The sequence below is a fragment of the Patagioenas fasciata genome, chromosome 9, assembly GCF_037038585.1.
Source record: "Patagioenas fasciata isolate bPatFas1 chromosome 9, bPatFas1.hap1, whole genome shotgun sequence".
In the NCBI taxonomy this organism is placed as follows: Eukaryota; Metazoa; Chordata; class Aves; order Columbiformes; family Columbidae; genus Patagioenas; species Patagioenas fasciata.
Window position 1 is genome coordinate 1,776,811 of NC_092528.1, and position 17,687 is coordinate 1,794,497.

At 51.6% G+C, this 17,687-nt stretch overlaps 1 protein-coding gene across 1 annotated transcript; it reads left to right on the top strand.

The window, feature by feature from the left end:
• The first annotated feature begins 2,177 nt into the window (after positions 1 to 2,177).
• LOC136113461 (olfactory receptor 14J1-like) lies at positions 2,178 to 16,456 on the top strand. The gene is made up of 3 exons (XM_071812818.1): positions 2,178 to 2,855; positions 16,060 to 16,192; positions 16,425 to 16,456. Exons 1-3 carry the CDS (start codon positions 2,178 to 2,180, stop codon positions 16,454 to 16,456), a joined length of 843 nt encoding a protein of 280 aa, XP_071668919.1.
• The last annotated feature ends 1,231 nt before the right edge of the window (positions 16,457 to 17,687 follow it).

Below are 17,687 nucleotides of genomic sequence, written 5' to 3' on the forward strand. Positions count from 1 at the left end.
CATCAACTCCACCTCAGGGTCTGAGGTCCATGGACTCAGCACCAAACCCATCAGAGGGGTCATTAAAGCGCCTTGGACTGCTCCTGTGCTGCTGAGCTGGGCTGGGATCCTGGGACACAGGGAGCTCCTGGTAAGCGGCAGCGCTGCAGAGGGACAGCTCTGCCCAGGAGCAGCTCCTCTGCACAGCGCAGCAGGGCTGAGGGCTCTGCCTGGGGATCTCAGGGAGACGAGCAAGGCAGAGAGAGATGAAAGGTCGTCAGGACTGGGAGGATGACTGAGAGCTCACTGGAGAAGAAACCTTTGCAGCCCTTGCCATGGTAAGTCTCTGGGTGCAGGGCAATGCAGCTGTAGCTCCTGGAGGCATCTCCTAAAACTGGCACAGGCTCAGCTGGTGGGATCTGTAAGGACGGGGATATTGTCAGGGAATCTTGAACAGTTGTGAAGCCAGGTGAGCACCCAGGGGTGCCCAGTGCTGTCCTGCAGAGCAGGGTCCCTGCACCCCAGGGCTGTGCCGGGGCAGGGACTCTGCCGCCTGCCAGGGTCAGCGCTCAGCCTGCCCGGGGAGATCCCCATGGTGCTGCAGGGAGAAACTCTGCCTGAAAGGAACAACCCCAGCATTGCAGGGTCCTTCTGCTGTACTGGGTCAGAGCTGCTCAGAGCTCCACATCACTGCAGGACATTCCCAGGGGACTTTTAAAAAAGTGCAGCAAGGCAGTGATTACCTGAATGGGAAGGATCCTGATAATTTAGTCATTTACTCTGGGTTGATTGGGTGGGCGCTGGGGCATAGAAACTAATTTCTTGGTTCAGAATGAGGCCCTGAAATTCAAGATCCATTTCTCTTAAAGGTGAATAAACCTGGGAATACCAGAACTAAACACACCCTGGGTTATAGACAGCATCAGGATGAGTTTTCCAGGCTCATCAAGGCTGGTCTGTTGTTCCCATCAGAGCTGCCCACACAGAGCTGCCCCTGGGCAGTGCCCGGCTGCTGGGAGGGGTCTGCAGCGCAGAGCTGAGCACACAGCGGGTGGGATGGGGTCTGTGACACTGACAGGAGGAGACCTGGGGACACAGACACAGCTGCAGGCAGGGACAGCTCCAGGCAGCAGAGCAGGGGGTGCTCAGCAGCTCTTTTGATCCTTCTCTGCAGATGATGCTGGGTGTTGTCTGCTGGGCAATGATCCGACGGTCCCTTGAGCACACTCGATCTTCAGGGGCCCTGACTCTGCTCTGCTGAGCCTTTCCTTGGGGTCCGCACTCTCCTCTCAGAGTCCTTTGCTTCTCTCAGTGAGGGGTCGTGTCCTGCTCTCTCCATCACATCTCCACCTCTGGGCTGGGGCAGGGAAGAGTCTGCAGATGTGCCCTTTCGAACAGTGCTCACCCACTTCTATATGACTCCAGTTGTTTGGCTTTTTCAGAGAGTTATTTGTGTGTGAATTCATCTTCAAAGCAGCACCAGCAAAATCTCTCAAGAGATGGGTTAAAAAACGGAAAGACACTGCTACTCTCCTGACTCTGTTCTAAGCCATAGGAAGCTGAGCCCTATCACCTGTCCTGCCACACAACTCTCCTCATTTTGGTCATGAAAATGAAGACTTTCTCCCTTCCCATATGTGATGGTGGAAAATAAAAACCACAGACAATATTATTATGAAGACATGTTAAGGCTCCCTTCTGCAGCCCACGTTCTTAGAGACATGAGTGCAGATACTGAACTTTTCCACCAATGGTGGTTTACACCTGACACTGCCTGTGAATGCTGGATCTGTCACAAACCAGCTCCCGTGTCCCCGCTGGAGCAGAGCAAAGCTTGCTGCTTGGCAGCACACGGGAAGAGGTCCTGCTGCTCACAGCACACTCAGCCAGCACAAACCAGAAGATAGAAATGCATTTCAAATGAAGTGATTACTATGAAAAGATGTAGAGGACTTTTCAGAAGAGTCTTCCTGCATTTAAATTTGTCATTTCGTTTTTTAGACCAGTACCTCCATGTCAGGAAGGAGCAAATGTCCAACAGCAGCTCCATCACCCAGTTCCTCCTCCTGCCGTTCACAGACACACGGGAGCTGCCGCTCTTGCACTTCTGGCTCTTCCTGGGCATCTACCTGGCTGCCCTCCTGGGCAACGGCCTCATCATCACCACCATAGCCTGGGACCAGCACCTCCACACCCCTATGTACTTCTTCCTGCTCAACCTCGCCCTCCTCGACCTGGGCTCCATCTCCACCATTGTCCCCAAATCCATGGCCAACTCTCTGTGGGATACCAGGGTCATTTCCTATGCAGGATGTGCTGCACAACTCTTTCTTTTTTTCTTTTTAGCTTCAGCAGAATTTTACCTTCTCACTGTCATGTCCTACGACCGCTACGTTGCCATCTGCAAACCCCTGCACTACGGGACCCTCCTGGGCAGCAGAGCTTGTGTCCACATGGCAGCAGCTGCCTGGGCCACTGGGTTTCTCTATTCTCTGCTGCACACGGCCAATACATTTTCACTGCCCCTGTGCAAGGGCAATGCCCTGGGCCAGTTCTTCTGTGAAATCCCCCAGATCCTCAAGCTCTCCTGCTCACACTCCTACCTCAGAGAAGTTTGGCTTCTTGTGTTTAGTCTGTTAATTGGTTTTGGATGTTTTGTGTTCATTGTGCTGTCCTATGTGCAGATCTTCAGGGCCGTGCTGAGGATCCCCTCTGAGCAGGGACGGCACAAAGCCTTTTCCACCTGCCTCCCTCACCTGGCCGTGGTCTCCCTGTTTCTCAGCACTGCCATGTTTGCCCACCTGAAGCCCCCCTCCATCTCCTCCCCATCCCTGGATCTGGTGGTGTCTGTTCTGTACTCGGTGGTGCCTCCAGCCGTGAACCCCCTCATCTACAGCATGAGGAACCAGGAGCTCAAGGATGCCCTGTGGAAACTGATGACTGGATTTCTTCTGAACCTATAAACTCTCTCTGTCTTCTTCTACATAAGAAGACATTCTCATTGCAGGTTCATCCTGTGTGTAGTATTTTTTGTTTCTAGTTGTGAGTTTGTTTTTTTTTTTTTATGATAATATTTTTATTCCCTTTCTAATTGACTGCCTGCTTTTCTTTTCTCAGTGAGTGTCTGTGTCAATGTGGAATCGTGTTCTCTGTGTCTAAGCAAAATAAAGGATCCTTCACCAGTATTTTTCACTGACATTCTTTCTCCAAGACCTTTCTGGAGCTGCAGTGGTAGTTCCCATGTGCATGGGCAGAAGGGAAGAGAGTCCAGCATGGTAGCCCTGCCAGGGAGCACCAGCGCTTGGTCTTCCAGACCTGTTCTGGTTCCACTCCCACACTCTCCTTCTCATCCCTTGTGTTGGTGCAAGGCCTGAGTGCTCTGGCAGATTGGTCCCTGTCCTGCTGTGTGTCAGTGTTGTGAGCGCAGGCAGGGACAGGCAATGGACACTGCTGTGACAGAGCTGGCCTCACAACAGCCTTTCCTGATAGAAAGGTGATCTCCTCAGGGCAGGGCTTCAAGGTTTAGGTCTTCTTACAAAGATACTCTCAAGAACATGCCCAAGAAAGTGACCCACATATGAAACACCATTGTTCAGCTGAACCGTGTGTGTGTGCAGGGCTGGCACACAGCAGTGTCCTCTCACAGCCAGGCCTCCTGCCAGAGACCTGCAGGACCAGCAGAGCAGGGTCTGGGCTGTGCCCCTGTGCACTGGACACCCCACAGAATCTCCCCCAGGGCATCGTCATGGTCTGGCCCCACACTGCCAGCCCTGGTCTCTCTCCCCAGCTCACAGACATTGCTCTTCCCTCCATGGATGGACACTGAATGAGTAGGTCAGAAATCCATGTCTGCATTGTAGAGATGAGATGTGAGCATGCACATCATGTACGAGAGGTGAGATGAATCCAGGTGAACACTAACGACAGTAGCTCTTCCTGGGGGTTCCATGAAGGCCTGTGGCACAGACAGTGTCTCAAGGTCACTTCACATTGGGAGTAACAGCCTATGGGAAACCACCCACTGGGATCTTCTTGCTTGAACTGATGTCTCTGTGTCCATTCCTCATGATGTAGGACACCTCAGATGAGTGCAGAGCAGGTGACACAGCACAGGGCTGAGGCTTCTCCCATCCCTTTGGAGTGGCAACAGGAGACCAGAGAGAAACTGAGACTACGGCCTCTATGTGCAAAAGGGTCAGACTCTGTCTGTGAGCATCCCTGGGTGCAGAAGGAGTCCTGAGACCAACTCAGATATGGATGCCTGTTGGAACCGTGGCATTTCTGTATGTTATTCCAGGAACAAACCTCAGTGGCCCAGTGAGATTCATCTCAGCTGCTGGGACAGGCTCATTTCAAGTGCTCTGTCACCCTTGCCCATGATTCTGGATTGTGCTACCAAGAGTGACAGCAGAATCAGAGAAGTTCTGAGGTCCTCAGGAAAGGAAGATGTCAAACCCATCTTCAAGAAGGGCAGGAAGGAGAATTTGAAGAATGAAGGAGTGGCCAGCATACCTCTGTCCCTGGGAAGGGGATAGGCCATGTCTTCCTGCACCAGTTTCCAGGAACCTGAAGGACAAGGAAGGGATTGCTGAACAGAAATGAGCGAAAAACCCAATGAGTCCCAAGAAATGCTCTGGACCCATCCCAGAGCTTTAGACCCCCAGGAAAGAGCTCAGTGACGGTGCAGCCCATCCAGCTGCATCTGTGTCCCTCACTGAGCAGCACAACCAGTGTGCAGTCACCCCATGGTTCTGCAACCAACCTGCTCTGCAGAGCATCACTGCCGGTTTGGGGCCCAGTGGGGAGAACAGGATGGGACCAGGAGCACCAGAGCAGATCAGAGGAGGAATGGGGGAGATCACACAGGAGCTGACCTGGGCTGGAAATGGCCTTGGAGAGAAAAATGCTGCTGTTCAACTGCCCCATGATTATACCCAGAGTTTAGGGTGCAGGGCCAGAAATCCTTGCTGTCCTGGTGCTTCACCAGGCCTGGGAAGTAGCTGTAGAAGAATTGGTGTCCCCCACTTGCCATCCCTTAGTGCATCATCCCTCGTGAAGGGTGGGATGGAAAGCAAGTCTGGGACCCTGTGTCAGGACTTGCACTGAAGAAAGTATTCACCCAGAAGCCACATCATTTTGCTCTGGTATTTCAGTGCTGGTGCTCATCACATATTCTTAAGACAAACTTATGCATCCCTCTTGTTAACCTTACCCCAAAAGTCACCCCTAGAAAAGGTTCCTGAGCTGGGGTTGAGCTGGAGAACTGGGGTCCAGCTGTGACCAGGGGAAGGACAAGGCCTGTCCTGGGTCCCCTAAAGAGCTGGCAGCCTCTGTGACCTCCACCAGAAAAGGCAGCATATAGGAAACTGTAGACCATCCCCAAGCCCTTTGGAGGCCCTTATGAAGAGTTCCTCTCTCCAAATATTCAGCACAGCTTGTTGCTGCACAAACAACCAGGAGAAGCTGCCCAGATCCCTCATTCCAGTCCCCATCTCCTCCACCCATTACAGGAAGTGCTCTCCCCCTTGTCACTGAGGTGGTTCCAGGGACCCAAGAGACACCTGTGGGGAGGAGATGTTGGGTAGGGATATAGTGTCCTTCAGTCCTCATGGTAGCTCCTGCTGGGCTTTGTGCCAATGCTCACAACCCTCTGAGCCTGGATGTTCAGCCAGTTCTCAGTGCTGCTAAACAGGAATATGCCCATGAGCACATTGGGCTGCACTGGGAGGAGCGTGGCCACCCAGACAAGGGCAGTTATTGTCCATCGTGACTCAGCACTGGTGTGGTCACATCTGGAGCGGTGTGTCCCAGTGTGAGGTTCCCCATTCTGGAGGAACGGGGAGGAGCTGCCATGTGGTCAGAGAAAGTCTGGGTCATGTGTGGAGATGTTGAGAGACCCAAACTTCTTTAGCCTGGTGAAGGGGAGGCTGAGGAAACATGCTGGTTTTACTGAAATTGAGTTAATTTCCTTCATGCATTTTGAACCTCTGTCCTTCACAGCCAGTACAGTCTTTTGTTTAGTTTTACTATGACAATAGTGAGATAATGACGTTTCTTCCCTGGGATAGAGTTAATTCTGTCTTTCAGCAGCTTTACAGTGTTTGCCATTTGCTATGAAAGGAATGTCAGAACTCACTGAGATCTCGGCTGTTGTCAGGGAAACCAAGGACTTCTTTGGCCATCCAGCTGCAGATGCAAATTGGCAAGAGGGGGCACAGACAGGACAGCACCTGGATTGACATCCGGGTCAATCAACGAGCTGTTCTCTACCATTAGTGTCATGCTCGGTATAAAGCTGGAGATGCCCTTTCCAGCCAGTTAGTTTTGGTTTGACGGCTACTTTGATTGACTCTGTTTGGAAGTTCCATTCTATTGGGAGTTCAGTGTTAGTTCAGATTTATGATGTTTTCCTGATTTTCAGTTGGTCCTTGGGCCTCTCTGCCTTTTGCACTTTTACTTACTCTTGCTGGGATCAGCTGTTCAGGACCAGGGTGCTCTCTTCTTTGGGGCTGCCTGCTCAGCACAACTGGAGTTATGTGGGGGATTGCACTGAGTATCATATATTTTACTTTATGTGTATTTTAGTTTAAGCATATTAGAAGTAGCAGTGTATTATTTTCATTGTCTTATTATATTTTTTTTATAAACTCACAGGTTTCTCTCTTCCCTTTCATTTCTCTCTCTTATCCCACTAGAGGACTGGGAGCAGGATGTGAGCAGCTCTCATGGTCTTAGTTGGTGGCTGTGATAAAATCATGACAAGAAAAGGTAGTCGTAGCTTCAGAAATGTTGAAAATCACTTTCCAAGATGACGGCACTTTTTCTTTTTAGTAGATGGAAACAGCAAGAGAAAGGAAAACCATCAGAAACTGCAGCTCTGGAGGTCCAGAGTGGAGCTCAGGATAAAGAAATGTCATTCTGAGCACAGTGCTGTGGTCATTGAGATGGACTCTGGATCAGCCATGGCTTTGTGTTTCAAGGAACAGCTGGTGAGGGTGGAGAGACAGCAGCACAGATGGGGACACACTAGGGTGAGAACAAGGTGGGGAAGCACATGGGGTGTCTGCAGCCTGTGGGGAAACAGCCACAGGCCTGGGACAGTGTAGGATGGACCATGGTAGACATGGCCAAGGGCACTGGCAAAGCTGGATGTCCCTGCAAGAGCCAAGGTCTTTGTCCCCTTGACTATGGCTGATGTTCCTGCCACTGAGGTCTAAGAGGAGACACATGGTTGTCATGGCCATGGCACCCGTTGCCTCCTTGCACCCCCAGGGAGTGTCACACCATTGTCCTTCATTGGGCATCACACTCCCCACAGCTCAAGAAGAGCCCTGAGTCACACGTGAGGGACAGGATCTCCCTTCCTAGGGGCAGGGGCTCAAGGCTTGGCCATTGTCCTTCATCAAACAAACCAAGGGTTTTCTCAGCATCAGAGCTGCTGCACTTTGCTTTTGCCTGATGCAATCACAGCCTCCAATTATCTGATCTAACGAGTCCCCGGGCAGGCTTTGTCAGTAACAGCCCTCAGTGGGGACCATTAATGCTTCAAGGTACTTTGGAGTTTGCTTCTGACTTGGACTTCTTGAGAAGATTCTTCAGTCTGTGCTTGGTATCTGAGGTTCATGGACTCAGCACCAAATACGCCATGGGGCTCATTAAAACTCAGAAAGCCCTAACGAGCGATGTTTCTTTTGGTAATTTCATTCAAATCTTCAAGACTTGTAGAACTAACTGGAGAGGTTTCAATGGAACACTTAGTGATGAAGATTTCAATAATTTCTTAAAGGAGGGTTTTTTCTTTCAAGGGTGTTTTCTGTCATTTTTCATTGTATAGAAGAAGTGACAGCAGCATTCTACACTGGACATTGATCCAGAGGGTCTCCTGAAGACATCTGGACAGGCAGGAGAACAGTGCCTTTAGGCTGGACACTGTATGGACAACCTCACTCCCCACCCCCACCCCCAGTCTGCCAGTTCCCTCATTGGCCACCAGAGACTTGCATCACTTTTCCTCACATCAGGCTTCTCCACTGAGCTCTGCAGGAGATGCTGCACCTCCTGTGCACCAGCTCCACGTGCTCTCCTGTGCAAACACTGCACAGTTTAATAAACAGTAAAACACTTTCCTCAGCTGTGTGTGTAAGCTGGATCTGATGAGGTCCACCATCCACAAGGGACATCCACACAAGAACTATTTTTAGACAGAGAGATAGGAAAGGATAGATAGAAACACAATTAACTTGGTGTGTACCATGTTAATTAGACCTCTGAAGACTGGGGTAAGTTTGTAACTGCCTGAGGCTCAAAGCAGAAACCAGACAGTTGAGAGGCAACTGAATGACCAAAGAGCAAGTGGAGGAGGAAACCTGAGAGCACTGGGAAGGGCGAACATCCAGACAGACTGTCGGAAAGTTGTCCTTTGACATGGACATTTAGTCAGGAGAGGTGGAAACTCCTAAATGACAAGGGAGATGAAATAATAGCGTGTTGGTAATAGAAGTACAGGGGAAGACCGATATTTCTTCTCCTGCCTTTAGTACACGACCTGGTGATTCACTTTTTGTCCTTTTCTTTTTTTAGTTAATATGTTAAACAAACCACCACCAAGCCCACACAAACAAACAAAAAACACCCCCAAAAAACCAAACAAACAAAAAACAAACAAACACATACACACAAAAAACCCCATGTGCACGTATCCAACAGACATCAGTCATTAGTTGTCTCACCATAAACAGCCAGTGCCATTTTAGGGGACCCATTTTATCCGAGGTGCTGGCCTGGGATTGGCATCTATCACAGAGGACCTGGGGGAGACCAGAGCACCTTGCAATGCAGATGGAAGTTAGGCAGGGGTTCCCAGGGCATCTACACTGGCACCAGGTGTTTGTGTCCCTGGAGCTGAAGACATTTGTGTCCTAAATCCATGCCCAGTTCTGCAAAACTCTTAGTTTTTCAAAGAAATAAATACCCCAAAATACTTAAAAAGAAAATAAATAAATGTTTAATATGTAAGAATGTAATATGTGCCATATGAAAAATCAATATGTAAAAAGCTATCCATGTAGCTGAGGACATGTGTGTCTTATATCCATTTCTAGTTGTGGAAAACACTTTCCTTTTTGAAGAAAATAACCCCCCAAAGACCTAAAAAAAAGGAAAAGTACATTGAAACCTTCCTTGACTTTGAAACTTTGTCTTCAGTTCATATTTTAACTTTCATTGACATTAACTGACATCGGATGGGCCTGCAGGCATGAAGCCAAGATCATTTTGTGTCTTGCATAGCGCCTCATGCCCTCTAAACCTTCCCTGCCCAGGACTCCTCACACTTGGCTTAGAGCGAGTCGCACTGAGGTGTTGGCTGGGTTTAGATGTTGGTTTAGATGGTCACCTACAGCACAGGTGCGTTCATGTCCCTTAGTCATCTCCTTTGCTCCCATTAGAAACAGAGCCCAGCATCACAATGGGATCATAAGAGAACTGAGGTTGAAGGGACCTCAGCAATCTGCAGTCCAACCTGTCAGAAACTGGGTCAGAACAAGGTGTTCAAGCCTTCATTCAATCAGAGATTGAAAACCCGCAAGGACAGAGGCTGCAGAGCCTCTCTGGGTGACCTGCAACAGAACTTGGCTGAGCTCCCAGGGCAGGGGTGTCAAATTCATTTTCACCGGGGGTCACATCAGCTTCAGAATTGCCTTAAAGGGCCGAATGTATAAATGTAGGAGTAGTTAAATTTATACAGTCCTTTAAAATGACGTTCTGCCATTTGAGGGTAACCATGAGGCTGATGTGATCCCTGGTGAAAATGAAGTTGACGCTCACCTCCTAGGGAAAAAGCTTTTCCTTATGTCCTGGCTGAACCTCTCCTCTTTCACCTGCCACCCATTCTCTTTTGTTCTTCTGCCACACACCATGGTGAAGAGCCTGGCTGTGTGTTCTCCATGATCTCCTTGTTGGTATTGACAGGCTGTGATGAGGTCCCTGTCATCCTTCCCTTCTCTGGGCTGGAAAAGCCCGGCTCCCTCAGCCCCTCCCCACAGGCCAAGTGCTCCAGTTTCTGGCTGTCCTGAGGCCCTTTGCTCAACCCACTCCAGCTTGCCAATATCTTTCCTGAACTGGGATCTGAGATCTGGATGGACTATTCCAGAGAATCCCTTCCCTCCACCTCCTGGCCATGCTCCTGGTGGCACAGCCCAGGGTGCTCCTGGCCTCCCTTGCACCAGGGCACACGCTGCCTCCTGTCCAGCTCCCTGCCCACACAGACCTTTCCCACAGAGCTGCTCCCAACCAGACATCCCCAGCCTGTGCCATTGCCAGGTGAGTCTCCTGCAGGGGCAGACACTGGTGTTTGTCCTGCTGGGGTTTCCTGAGGGTCCTCCAAAGGCTTGCTCTCCTCCTTGAACCCCTTCATTGAGCATAGAGGCCTGGGAGATGGTTTCAGTAAAGACTCAGGTACGGAAGTCATTGAGTCCCTCTGCACTAGTGTCAGTGTCTGCTGTTACTAAATTTCCCTCTTCACTCAGCAGCAGCTCTGTTTTCCCTTTCTTCAGCCGTGGTCTCTAACACAGCTGTTAAAGCTCTTAGTTTGCTCTTGACTTTTCTTGCAGCCGCCAACTCCAGGCGACCTTTGCCTTTCCCAAAGCCATCCCTGCACAGTAAAGCCAATGTACATGTACTCTTGTCTTTACTGTCCTTGCTGTCACCCCTGGCAGCTGCTTTGTGGCCCCTGTCTGCACCTTGTGCTGTGACAGCCCAGCCCTGCTGCCCCACACGTGGTCCCACAGCCCCATGGTGCAGGTTCAGCACAGGACAGGGTGCATTCGGGGTGGGGAACGGTCTCCTGACTTGATAGCCAGAGCAGTCCTTGCTGCTTCCTGTTAGGCAGCCTCTCCAAGCTCCTGGAGAGGTCGTGTCACCTGTGGGGTCACAGACAGCCCTGCTCCAGGGTCTGCCAGGGTCTGGGCCAGGAGAGAGTCTGGGCAGAGCTGTCCGTTCCCTGAGACAGGCCCTGAGCCCAGCAGGAGGATGGACATGGCCTCACAGGGAACCTTACCCGTAAACCTGGGGTGCGCGGCCAGTGCTGGAAATGGCCCATGGGCGATGGCCAGTGACTGGGGGGTGATGAAGGCCCTGGGCCACCTTCCTGGTCTGTCCATGTCACCAAGGGCATAGAGCAGTCTCCTCTCTCCTGCACCTGCATGTCTTTGATCCCTTCCAGAAGCCCTGGCTCTGCACCACAACCCCCTGGTGTGCGTCTTCACCCTGCATGGTCATGCACCACGAGATACACGCTGATGTTTTTCTCTCCCAGGTACTTTCCAGCCCAGTCCAGTTCTCTCAAGGTTCTGCCACCTCCCCTGCCCTCTCTCCACCACCAACACCCTCTGCACAGCAAAGCCCAGTCAGGGCTGGTCCCACAGCAGTGCCCATTGCGGGTGCTCTGGGCAGTCACCCCACAGCCTCTGCCGCTCTGAAGGGCACAGCAGCTCCTGCAGCTCAGAGAGAAGTCACCCCAGAGGTGGGTGAACACTCATGGTAAAAGGAAAAGGAGGCACTTGTGTCATTTGCTCTCCTCTCCAGCAGATCCTGAGAGGTCTGCAGCCCCTCCATGCCATCCCCTCTCCCCAGGCCAGCACAAAAGCCCTGGCCCTTGAGGACCTCAAGAGCTCTTACTGCTCCAGGCACAGAGCAGCCTTCCCAGAGCTGATGCAGCCAGGAAGGTGTTTTCATGTCACATTCCTTCTAACTATGCTGAGGATGGATCTCGAACTGAAAACAAACAAAAAAAGCTGTTGTAGGTTCATTTTTTTCACTTAAATACAATGAGAAACTCCCCATTTACACAAAGTGTCTCAGTCACACAAAATGTGAGGATACTTAATGGGATGAATAGTGACATAACTTTGAAGATGACACAATGTGGGGAAAAGGGAAAAAAAAAGTAGAGAAAGAAAAACAAACTTAGCCTGTCATGATGTACACTGGAGCCCACTGCAGAGAAAGTAGGCCGTCTATGGCTGCTGAAAACATCCAGTAATCAGCTTCCTCAGAGCATTCTTGAGCTCCTGGTTCCTCATGCTATAAATGAGGGGGTTCAATGTCGGAGGTACCAGCGAGTACAGAACAGACACCAGTAGGTCCAGGAATGGGGAGGAGACAGAGAGGGGCTTCAGGTAGGCAAATGCACCAGTGCTGATAAACAGGGAGACCACGGCCAGGTGAGGGAGGCAGGTGGAAAAGGCTTTGTGCCATCCCTGCTCAGAGGGGATCCTCAGCATGGCCCTGAAGATCTGCACATAGGACACCACAATGAAAATAAAACATCCCAAAACCAGAAAACCACTGAAAGCAAGAAGCCCAGCTTCCCTGAGGTAGGAGTGTGAGCAGGAGAGCTTGAGGATCAGAGGGATTTCACAGAAGAACTGGTCCACAGCATTGCCCTTGCTCAGTGGCAGTGAAAATGTATTGGCCGTGTGCAGCAGAGAATGGAGAAACCCAGTGGCCCAGGCAGCTGCTGCCATGTGGACACAAGCTCTGCTGCCCAGGAGGGTCCCGTAGTGCAGGGGTTTGCAGATGGCAACGTAGCGGTCGTAGGACATGATGGTGAGAACAGAATATTCTGCCGTTATAAAGATCAAAAACCAAAAGATCTGGGCAGCACATCCTGTGTAGGACATGGCCCTTGTGTCCCAGAGGGATCTGGCCATGGACTTGGGTACAGTGGTGGAGATGCAGCCCAGGTCAAGGAGGGAGAGTTTGAGTAGGAAGAAGTACATGGGGGTGTGGAGGTGCTGGTCCCAGGCTATGGTGGTGATGATGAGGCCGTTGCCCAGGAGGGCAGCCAGGTAGATGCCCAGGAATGGCCAGAAGTGCAAGGGCTGCAGCTCCCGTGTGTCTGTGAATGCCAGAAGGAGGAACTGGGTGATGGAGCGGCTGTTGGACATTTGCTGCTGATGAGCACGTGGAACTGTCACAGGATCAAAAGAAAGTGACAAGTTAGGGGAGACTTCTCTGAGCAAAATCAAAGCTATTTCTCATACACCCTCCCCCTGATCCACACCCCCTTGTCCTTTTCCAGACCTTCCTCCAACTCTGTGGCTGAGCCCTCGTGGTTCTGTCTGCAGATGCCACAAGGAGCAGGGCCTGTGCCCACTGGTTCTTTCCTTGGAACCCCCGGCCCTGAGGGCAGAGGCCTTGCTGGGTGGGAGAGGAGGCGAGGGGGCTGCTCAGAGGAGGGATCTGCACTGCAGGGGATCATACACAAATCTCTGAATTCACCCTTCGACTGCATTTCTTGTTTGAGTTTCATCTCATTCATTGATCCTGTCCCTTCTGCCAGATTTTCCTCCTGGGAGGTGTTCCCCTGTCCATGTCTCTTCCCTGTCAGCACTCACAGATCATCCCACCGTCTGTACCCTCACCCTGGCTCTCTAGATCCTGCCTGTTCACAGGGCACTGCCTGGGGGCATCTTCCTGTTTGCAGGTTGGAAAAAAGGACAGGTTCAGCTGCTGTGATGCTGCTGCTGTCCACAGGCAGGGGAGTGGCTGAAGGGATGTTCAGAGGCTTCTGGCAGATGAACTGATCACTCAGAGTTGCAGTTCAGGAGTCTCAGTGACTTGCTAAAACTTGAGAGCTTCTTTTACATTTATCTTTTCCTACAACCTCCCTCCCCTGAGTCATGGAAGAGATAACTAAAAGCTCCTTATCTTTTTAGTAATATCTGTAGAGATCTTCTTGAAACGTCCTATTGTAAGAGGTCTGGAGTGAGCAACCCTGACTCACAGAGAACCCAACAGCAGAAGGACCTTGCCCTGCCGTGGGTCGCTCCTTCCCCCCGCAGCTTCTCCCCTCAGTGTTGTTGGGATCTCCCTGGGCAGCCTGAGCGCTGACCCTGGCAGGCAGCAGAGTACCTGCCCTGGCACAGCCCTGGGGTGCAGGGACCCTGCTCTGCAGGACAGGGCTGGGCAACCCTGGGTGCTCCCCAGGCAGTCATCCTCAGCAGAAGGTGCCATCATGCCCTTTCCCACTGACAGTGCAGCAGGGAAGCCCTGCTCTGGAGTGTGTTCTTCTCTGCAACAGAGATACTGTGAGAGAGACCTGGCAGATCCTGCAAAACTGTGTCATGTGCCGCTTTCAGGACATTCCTTCATGAAAAGCAGTTGCATTGTCCTACATGCAGAGACTTACCGTGTTAGGACTGTGAAGATTTGTCTCTCAATAATCCCTTTGCAACCAACCACCTACATTGCCTTTCATATTAATTTTCACCGGGGGTCACATCAGCCTCACGGTTGCCTTCAAAGGGCCAAATGTATAAATGTATGAGTAGTTAAATTTATACAGTCCTAAAATCACATTCGACCCTTTGAAGGCAACCTACTGGAAGGCAGGAGGGCTCTGCAGAGGGATCTGGATAGACTAGAAAAATGGGCTGATTCCAATGGGATGAAGTTCAAAAAGGCCAAGTTCTGGGTCCTGCACTTTGGCCACAACAACTCCCTGCAGCACTACAGGCTGGGCACACAGTGGCTGGACAGCAGTCAGGCAGAAAGGGACCTGAGGCTGCTAATTGACAGGAAGCTCAACATGAGCCACCAGTGTGCCCAGGTGGCCAAGAAGGCCAATGGTATCCTGTCCTGTATCAAAAATAGCGTGGGAAGTGAGGCCACACCTGGACTATTGTGTTCAGTTCTTACTCCCTCAGTTCAGGAAAGAGATTGAAGCGCTGGAGTGGATCCAGAGAAGAGCAACAAGACTGGTGAAGGGACTTGAGCACAAGCCCTATGGGGAGAGGCTGAGGGAGCTGGGCTTGTTCAGTCTGGAGAAGAGGAGGCTTAGAGGTGAGCTCAGCACTCTCTAGAACGACCTGAAGGGCAGTTCTAGCCAGGTGGGGATTGGGCTCTTCTCCCAGGCAGTCAGCAATAGGACAAGGGGGCATGGGCTTAAACTCTGCCAGAGGAAATTTAGGCTGGAGATTAGGAAGAAATTCTTCACAGAGAGAGCGGTCAGGCATTGGAATGGCTGCCCAGGGAGGTGCTGGACTCACCGTCCCTGGAGGTTTTTAAACTGAGATTGGACATGGCACTTAGTGCCATGATCTAGTAAACAGACTGGAGTTGGACCTAGGGTTGGATTTGATGATCTCTGAGGTCTTTTGCAACCCAGTCCATTCTGTGATTCTGTGATTCCCACTATGAAGAAAACCTCCACCATCTCTGAAACCACCCTTTGAGCACTCTCAGGCTACTCCTGCACTGCTGCAGCCTCCCCAGCGCTGCTGGGCCAAAGCAGCCCAGGTCCCTCAGCATCCCACACCATGTGCACAGGTGCTGAACCTGCCTTGGCAGAGCCCTGCACTCTCCAGTTCCTCCCTGCTTCTCCAAACTGGGAAGCCGCACACTGGCACACACCCGTGTGTGTGGGGTCACACCAGTGCTGAACAAAATGGGATGAGAACTGTGACTCTGTGACTCTGTAATTCTGTGATTGTGACTCTGTGACTCCGTGACTCTGACTGTGGCTCTGTGACTCTTACTGTGACTCTGTGACTGCAACTCTGTGACTGTAACACTGTGCCTCTGTGACTCTGTCTGTGTGACTGTGACTGTGTGACTGTGTGACTGTGATTCTGGCTGTGACTTTGTGACGGTGACTCTGTGACTGTAACACTGTGCCTCTGTGACTGTGTTTCTGACTGTGACTTTGTGACGGTGACTCTGTGACTGTGAGTCCGTGACTCCGTGACTGTGAGTCTGTGACTCCCTGACTCTGTGGCACTGTGACTATGACTCTGGCTGTGACACTGCGACTCTGTGACTGTGTGACTGCTGCCCTGAAGCTCTTGAGGTTCACTAGAAGTGGATGAACCTCCAGAAGGGTCTATGGGGCACCTAGAACCTGGGTGGGTTCCCCATGTTTTTTGGGGCACCTAGAACCTGGTGGCCCTTCCCAAGCACCCTTGGACCACTCAGACCCAAAATGTCCCATCCCTGGACCCCTTGGGCCACCCGCACCCAACATGTCCCCTCCTGGTGAGGTAGGACCTCCTGGTTATGACTCACCTGCCCCTTGTCCAGACCTACTCAGGGCTCTTTTGTGTGACCATCAACCACTACAAGTGGCTGCCCATCTACAACGCCGAGGTGGTGGCCGCCTACCAGGGCAAGAAGCGGAGTGAAGCTCCTCCCCACATCATCTCCGACTCGAACAGTCTTACCAGAACATGCTGATGGGTAGGGACCTCCTGCTGGGACCCCAAACTTGAAGATCCCACCCCAAAAATGGGTCCTGACCTAGACCTGGTCCTCACCTGGAGGATGGAGAATCCCATCCAAGATCCCAAACATCTCTTCGAACTTCATCCCTCCTCATATGGAAGAGGGTGAACCCCAAGATCCCAAACATCTCTCCTAATGTCATCCCATCTCTCTCCTCCTGGCAGATCATGACAACCAGTCCATCCTCCTCACGTAAGTCACTGCCCCTCAGGGCCCTGATCTTGGTGTCCCCAAAGTGTCCAGGAATGGGACATATTGGATGCAGAGTTGGGACAGTATAAGTCTTGGTGGCCTAAAGTGTCCAGAGATGGGACATGTTAGGTCTTGTTGGCCTAAGGGGCCCAGGAATGGGACATCTTTCCCTGAGTAGCTCAGGGGAGACAGGAATGGGAAATTTTGGATCTTGATGGCCCAAGTGGGCTGGAGATGTGATAGTTTGAGTCCAGGGATGAGATACCCTGGGTCTTGGTGGTCTCACAATGTCCAGAGATGGGACATCCAGGCTCTTGGTAGCTCAAGTGGTCCAGAGATGGGACATATTGGTCTTGGCAGCCCAAGATGCCTGGACATGGGAAATCTTGGTCTTGGTAGCCAAAGGGGTCCAGAGGTGGGACATCCTGGGTGTTAGTGGCATCACAGTGTCCCAGGACTGGACATCTAGGCCTGGGTGTCCCAGAGTGTCCAGAGATGGGACATTTTAGGTCTTGGTGGCCCAAGATGGCTGCAGATGGGATATCTTGGGTCTTGAGATGGGACAACATTGGTCTTCATGGCCCCAAAGTGTCCAGGAATGGGACATTTTAGGTCTTGGTGGCCTAAGGGGCCCAGGGATTGGACATCTTTCCCTGAGTAGCCCAGGGGATACAGGGATGGGAAATTTTGGCTCTTGATGGCCCAGGTGGGCTGGAGATGGGACAATCTGGGCCCAGGGATGAGATATCCTGGGTCTTGGTGTCCTCATGAGGTCCAGAGATTAATCATAGTGTTTCTTGGTAGCCAATGTGGTCCAGGGATGGGACATCTTGGTCTTGGTGGCCCAAGATGACTGGACAGAAAGCATCCTGGTCTTGGTAGCCAAAAGGGGTCCAGAGATGTGTCATCCTGGGTCTTGGTGGCCTCACAGTGTCCAGTGATGGGACATCTAGACATGGGTGCATCAAAGTGTCCAGGGATGGCACATTTCAGGTCTTGGTGTCCAAAAGTGTCCAGGAATGGGACACCTGGGGTCTGGGATTGGACATTTTATGTGTTGATGACCTAAGGGGCCCAGAGATGTGACATCCTGGATCTTGGTGGCCCAAAGTGTCCAGGGAATTGTCCTGTTGGCCTGGGTGGTCCAAGGGTTGGGGAATTCTAGGTCTTGGTGGCCCAAGGGGGCTGGAGATGGGACATCTTGGGTCCAGAGATGGGACATATTGGTCTTGGCA

Coding starts and splice junctions, on each gene's coding strand:
- LOC136113461 (XM_071812818.1), top strand. CDS start 2,178: ATGTACTTCTTCCTGCTCAACCTCGCCCTCCTCGACCTGGGCTCCATC. Junction 2,856..16,059: donor ACTCGGTGGTGCCTCCAGCC/GTGAACCCCCTC, acceptor CCCCTTGTCCAG/ACCTACTCAGGGCTCTTTTG. Junction 16,193..16,424: donor CATCATCTCCGACTCGAACA/GTCTTACCAGAA, acceptor TCCTCCTGGCAG/ATCATGACAACCAGTCCATC.